The sequence below is a fragment of the Uloborus diversus genome, chromosome 3 (genome assembly GCF_026930045.1).
Source record: "Uloborus diversus isolate 005 chromosome 3, Udiv.v.3.1, whole genome shotgun sequence".
Lineage (NCBI taxonomy): Eukaryota > Metazoa > Arthropoda > Arachnida > Araneae > Uloboridae > Uloborus > Uloborus diversus.
The window spans coordinates 28,857,708-28,864,959 of NC_072733.1; the positions used below are offsets into that span (position 1 = coordinate 28,857,708).

General features: G+C 33.4%; 1 protein-coding gene across 1 annotated transcript in view; it reads right to left on the reverse strand.

The window, feature by feature from the left end:
* Nucleotides 1-6,510, reverse strand: part of LOC129218306 (uncharacterized) — an 11,637-nt gene extending 5,127 nt beyond the window's left edge. Inside the window, exon 1 of the mRNA XM_054852543.1 lies at nt 6,496-6,510. Coding sequence (XP_054708518.1) covers nt 6,496-6,510 — 15 coding nt within the window. The remainder of the gene's footprint in view (nt 1-6,495) is intronic.
* Nucleotides 6,511-7,252: the final 742 nt, after the last annotated feature.

Sequence of the window (7,252 nt, forward strand, 5' to 3'; positions counted from 1 at the left end):
GCACCGGGACACGTCCTGGTGTCCCGGCGGGCCAGGCACAACTGAAGTGCAGAATGCTGCCACCATATTAAAGAAGTAAGGTTACACCTTTTTTTTTTTTTTTACAGCGAGTAGAATAGAGTATGTTACTTCTAACTATACGGGTTTGGATTTGTTCAGTCCTTTCTAATTTAAGTTTAAAAAATAAAGAAAAGAGAGCTTAGAATAAAATTTATATTTGTGTATATGTTTTCTAACCCGAGAAAATCATCTTGAAATGCTCTAAAATTTACCTTCAGATGAACATTCAAAAGATTTTTCTCTATGCGCGAAAAAGTTTTCGAAATTATTTACGGATTATGCGACAAAATGTTTTTGGAGACAACGCTCATTTAAGAAAAGTGATATAATATGATTAAGTTTCCAGATAAAAGATAAGCTTTTCTCTTTGATTTTAAAAGCATTGTTTAAATCGCTCCTAAGTCCCACATTTTGGGGCACTTTGGGGTTTGGAGGCTGTTGTTACACCATTTGAAACATGCAATGTCAAGTTTGACTCACTTATGAGAAATTTGGGACTATGATAATTCAAATTAAATGAGTCTGAAATTTGCGAACTCCTACTCCTTTATCTAATGATGACAGTTACTTTCAATGTTTAACCCCAGGTCATTTTATAGTTAGAAGGCCAATTTCTGCAAGGCAGAGCGTGACTACTTGAATTAAATGATAATAGGTTAAGCCGTTGCCAAAGAACTACTAAAGTAGGTTCCTAACTATCTGAAAAAGTGGAAAACTGATTATCTAAGCCCGCTTCAGCTGCAATCAAAATTTAGGTTTGAAAAGGATAACGGTAAATTACGCTCCTTACTCTAATACAGAAAGACAATCTAACATGCTGCAAATGGTTTCTTGTTAGGATTATACTAGTGGTTAAGGGTTACGATGAGAAACTTCGAGTTGTACAAATTTGAGCTGCTACAGGTTAATTTAAAAGATCAGTTAACAAAATATCTCTTTTGCTGATTGAGATTTGACTCATGCATAAATTGCTACTTCAGCGTAACATAATAATGCTATATATTATTTTGTGTTGCGTGCTTCGTGATGAACTTTTTTCCATTTTAATTTGTTTCCTTATAATGCATTTTTCTTCAATAAGACTGAGTTTGTTAGGAAAAAACTTATTAAGTTTGTCAAGGCCGACGGTCCGTTATCTAAATTTGATTCTTTTAAATAACCTGTACAAACTATTCTCGCTCGACAGAAGGGATTCAAAAACCGGATTTTAAGGAGGAATTTTTTTAATAACAGCAAAAATGTTACCTGTTTGTTTATTTTTCGTTGATAGCGGTGCAAAAATACTTAAAATGATACCTTGCTTTTTAAGTGTGATGAAGTATTACGGAAATTATGGCGTACGCACAAAAAACACCGTTAAGAAAAATATATGTGCGATTTACCCATGTTGCATATAACGATTTTTTTTTCTTTTCTGACTTCAACGCAACAGAACAACTGGGGTTTTGAATCCTCCTCCCAATGAGTTAAGATTATATATTCATGGTAATTGTTACCAGAATTCAGCTGTCAAAGATTAGTCATTCAAGAACGACATTTTTTGGCCTATGAGAGGATCGACCACATGGTCTTCGAGTTGTTAGCAGAACGCTCTTACCAAATAAGCTAATGGGTCTCCATCTCAGGATGCTATACACTAATGCAATGCGTCATAAAGCAACAAAATAAATTGAAATCGATGCCTCTGTTGTGTTATAACGTTTTGAAATAGTTGTACTGCGATTTAATATGTTGAAAGTAAAGTCTTATTTCCGGATTTTAACAACAACAAAATTGTAGCTCATATACCTGAAATGAGTTTTTGTTTTGTATTAATTGAAACTTGGATCAGAATTCGGCTGAAAAACATAAGTCATTGAAATGACATTTGCCAGAGGTTGAGAATTGCTATGCGTTGAAGCAATGCGTAATAAGAAACAAATTAAACTGGTTTGTTCGACAAAACCAAATTGAAAATTGACTTTTTATTTTTCGCCCAAACAGGTCAATAAACTCTTTTAAATCATAGGCAAAGGCAGAGGGGTCAGGGGTGCACTTGCACGCTTTTGGATTTTGAAGAAAAAAAAATTTACTAAAAAAATTATAGTTTTTATAATAAATAAATAATAAATAATCATTTATACCGAATGAGTTAAATTTAATTAACATGACACAAAGAAAAAAGTACGTAATACTTATACTATAAAGTAAATCACAGAAAAGGGGCGCACTTTCACTTCCTGGATTTTAAAAATAAAATGTAATTACAGTTAAACCACTTCCAACGGACACCCCTCTTATGCGGAAAGTTTGTAATACCCCGGCAGTAAGGCATTGGGCCTCATGTATTAGAAACCTCTCTACTACGGACTCCCTCAAATACGGATACGGACGCTATTTTGGGAGCCATTTACATGGATCTTTCCTTTTTTGCGGACAACTGAATTTAGGAATAAAAAATAAATTTCGAGAGTAAAATAACTAAACATTGGAAATTACCACAATAGAGAGCATGAAATTGAAACCTTTTGTGATCCAGAAAGAAACCTGACTCCAGAGTTCTTTAAAGGTCTGGATTAAAAGCATTTACCAGTTGACTGGCATTCAAGTTAAAGAACCTGGAGGGATGACAACTAGTGAAACAGTATATTATGTCAAATTGACTTTTGATTTTGTATAAAATATTTGCTGGAGAAAGAGGCATGCTGTTTTCGTGATTTATCAATGCGACTCTATTTTAAACACATTCGTAAACAATACAGAGACCACATCCCTGTTAGCAAACACAAAGTCGAAAAGTCAACTAATGGATGCCGAAATTTAATGCTAGAAAAATATTCTAGATTTTACATATTTGATCAACAAGACCAAAAACGCTAAAACTAGTAGCGAATTGCTCAAAACTGTTGACGATTTGGATGCGATCAGCTATAGGTTTGGAGGGGGATTAAGACCGAAAAAATAGCAAGTTACTTTCATCGTGTTGAGTTCAAAAAAGGATATGTCAGAGTAGAAAATTTTGTGGCAATGATGAATCCGAAAATTTTCAGTAGTTAGTGCATCTATTAAAGTATAGAAAGTAAATAAAAAAGTTGTGGAGACATTAAAGTGAATACTGCCGTGTGCAGGTAAACGGCAGTATCTGCAGAAATGAGTTTCCGAGATATTTGAGGAAACGCGTTTCGGATTCAATGCAAACAATAGGGAAATGTTTTAATTAGACGTCTTTTTCGCGCCTTTTTTTTTAGCGGAAACCAAATAAGCGAGCTTGTACAATAAAGATAACGTACAATAGATGACAAAAATGCAAAAAAAATGAAAAATTTGTAGTTACTGCCCTTTACCTGCACACGGCAGTATATTATAAAGATATTTAAGTTGAGAGTTAAAAATAATAACGTAAAACAAACAAATGAAATTGTAAAACCCTTGTCTTTCGGAGGGGCGGACTGGGTCCCGCAAGAGAGCGCCAACCATGGCCTCCAAAAGACGCAAAAAAAAGAGTGAAAAAAAAAAAGGGTGCAAAAAAGAAAAAGGTGCAAAAAAAGAAGAAGAAGAAACGATGGTAAATAGGTTTACGAGTTCAAATAAAAGAAAAAGAAAGCGAAGTAAAGTCTCACAGGTTTGTGAGAGCAAAAAAAAAAAAAAAAAAAGAAAGAAAAGGAAAAGCAAGCTGCACCAAAAAATTAAATTATTAAATTTAAAAAAAATAAAAAAATGAAAATAGGAGTTCAGACTTGAGGGTGCAAGGGCGCATAGGCGGAAGGGTGCATCGGTCCACTGGCCGATGGGCCGACCTGCCAGTCCGCCCCTGGTCTTGCGGACACCCTTCTTTTACGGAAAAAATGTTTGTCCCGTTAGTGTCCGCTTTAGAGGGGGCTTAACTGTAATTAGCAAGAAAAACTATAAAATACTTTTCAAATTGCAAAATACATAACAAAAATTATTAATCTCATTTTATGTCCACGAGCGCCGGTCGGGGTTGCATTCTCACGCGGAATGGTTTTGAAAAATAAAATTCAGTTAAATAAACAAAGATAAATCACTAACCTCATCACGAGAAATACTAATCTCACGTTCATGGAATGAAAGCTCTACAAGAAGATGAACTTTTACTGCTTGACTTTTAAAAATAAAAACTAATTGACTTTATAAAGTAATATTAATTTCAGGATATTTTTAATATTAATTTTTTTAATACTAATTCATGATCAATAAGTAAAATAAATTCATTTTAAGCAAAGAGCAAATTACAAACGGGCTTAACTACAAAGTACAGCATGAAAGATATTAATCTCAAAGTTTATATCCTCGATGTCCGCAGTAGGGTTTCCAATCCCCCACCGATTTCAGTCCCGCGGGATTTCGGGATTGTAAGGAGCCAGTCCCGCGGGATTGATATTATTCTTCTAAAAATAGAAAAAGATGTGCTTTTTAGGAAGGACTGCTTTTGTTACTTGAATTAGTAGTTTTTTTTTTTTTTTTTTTTTGAATTCCGTACACCAATTGAAGATTACTACTAAGTCAAATTCCAATTAGCAACTATTGTTTGGTACGCAAAAGTGTGCCCTATAGAAGTCCAATGCGTGTTAACAAAGCATCGCTCGTATAGGATGAGAAATGGCTTTTGCTCGAAAAATAATGCGCTTGACGGAAACGCGTCTGTGGCTTCACTGTAGTTTGTTTTACCGAGATTAAATAATAGTGGACATTTTGCAAAAGATCCCCATTGTCTTCATTACCTTCTGAAATTAATTTTTCTATTCTTATGCTTGGCAGTCAATTTTGGATAAAAACGGTGGCTTTTGGATGTGTGTTCCAGTTGAACTTGCATTTAGAATACACTTGTTGCTTCGAAAACGTTGTTCATTGAATCAGTGCAGTTTTTAGATAATTTCGCTAATTTTACCGCTCACTTTAAACAGGCATTCAAAAATTGAGCAGTTTAACTTACTGCTCTGTCATGCGAATCATTCCATGCTTCATCCAAGTTTCTGTCGCCTCTTTTAGAGTCGTGCCGAATATATAAATAATAATGGAAAGTTTTACACTGCTTTCTTCTTTGGAGAAAAATGTTGTGCACTTTTTAAGTTAAAAATTTTGAGTGCATTCCTTAAGCTTATAGACGTTCTCCGATATTGTTTTGAGGCTACCCCAGCAGGTTTTGTAATCTGTAATCCACTTTCCTTATTTTTTCTAAAGCGTAATTTTCTGTATTTTAAATTTTAGTGATGGTTTTCGAAAATGTTTTTAAACTATACGCATTTTCCCAATTGCTGAACGTAAGAAAACTGAATCCTCGAATGAGAATGCGAATTCAATTTCGAAAAAGATACTCAATTTTTATTGTGTTCTTGTGCTTCAAACTTCAGATGATGCCTTTGAAAATAGTCGTTTTATTAGTGGGAAAAGTTGAAAAACGTTTACATGGAAAAAAATTGTGGGATTCGGGATCGGGATTTCGGGATTGGAAACACTAGTCCGCAGGAGTGCACAATTGAGTGCACTTTCACACTTTGGCTTCAAAAAATAAAATTTAATTAACTAAACGGGGACAAATTACAAAATGCTTTAAGAAGTACAAAATACACCGCCTCATGTTTATGTTTACTAACCCGGTAAGGAATTGCAAGAGGGCTCATTCTCACACCCCTTTGCTTTTAAAGGTAAAATAATTTAATTGAATAGGGAAAACTACAAATTACTTTAAAAACCTGAAAAATGCAACTCGATAAATATTTATCTCATATTTACTTACATAAGTGCCGGCGAGGGCTACAAGAGGATGCACTTTCACTCCCAGGCGTTTAAAAATAAAATAAAATAAATTTCAAAAAGTAACATAGTTTGATACCTTTTAAATAATATTGGTTTTAAAAAAGTGAAATTAGTTTCATTTTAATCAACGGACAAATTACAGAAATATTGTGATCAGAGAAATAAAACTGATAAACTAAATACTTCAAAAAGGTGAATCCACTTTAAAATAAATAAATAAGAATAATAAATAATAAATAAATAAAAATAATAAATAACAATTTGAAAAAAAAATCAAGAAAATGCAAAAAATAGAAAAATACTAGTAACATTTTTTTTAGTTCGGGTGCAACCCACTGCATATTATCCTGCGGAGCCCATACTAATTTATGAACTTCGATAAAGTGTTGAGGAAGTTACCGCGTTCCCGCAAAAAATCATATCTGTGGGCAACAAGTACATAAACTGCAAATACAACAGATCTAGCAATAATTTGGGAATTTTGTGTTCCATTCCAGTTATTTTTCATTTATTTCTTTTGAGCTCAAAGATTCAGCTTTGTTTCTTAGTTAATTAGACATAAAACTGTACTTGAAATAATCACAAAGTAAAAAGTTGGTGTACTTTAATTTCGGTTCAAAAAATCACATTTGAGAAACATTTCAAAAAGTCTTTCGGGGGAGTCACTAAAAGACGTACTTGTTTCTTCTCCATCTTGTCCATCAGCAACGCTTGTATAGGCACGTTATGGTGATAGATGATAAGTTCTGCTACTGTGTGGAACGTCTGGAAAGAGAAAGAAAACAAGTAAACTTTTTGTAAAAAAAGAATATACAAAAAAAAAAAAAAATCTCCTGAGCTACCTGTTACTTTCAATTCATAAATATAAATTTTTCTGAAATATTTCAAGCAATAACTAATGAGAAATCTGAGTTTATTTTTATTGCTGTCTAATTATAGACTGGTTTTAAGTTGTTACTGCATTTCAAATACAGTATAATCTCGTGTATCCGGTCCTTGTTGACCCGGATCACCGAAAAATCCGGATCATATTTGTAGAGTGTTTAAAACTTTATGTACACATAAAAGTAATTTAAAATTTTGATAGCGAGAGGTTAACTATAAGGAATATAAGTTAATTTTTATTGTAGTCTAAGTACAGACTGGTTTTAAATTGTTACTGCGTTTCAAGTACAGTAGAGCATCGTGAATCCGGTCCTCGTTGATCCGGATCTCCAGAAATCCGTATCATATCTTTACTCTTTGAAATTTTATATACACGTACAAATAGTTTTTTAAAGCGAGAGCGTAACTATAAGTTAGCCAAACGTTGGCTTTTTATTTTAATTTAATATGCAACTCTAGTTTACACATTGTACAGGGTGTTTCATAAAGGACTCTCCTACTTTGAAATGACTGAACAGTAAAATAGTGAAAGATAAAGGTTGAACCAAGA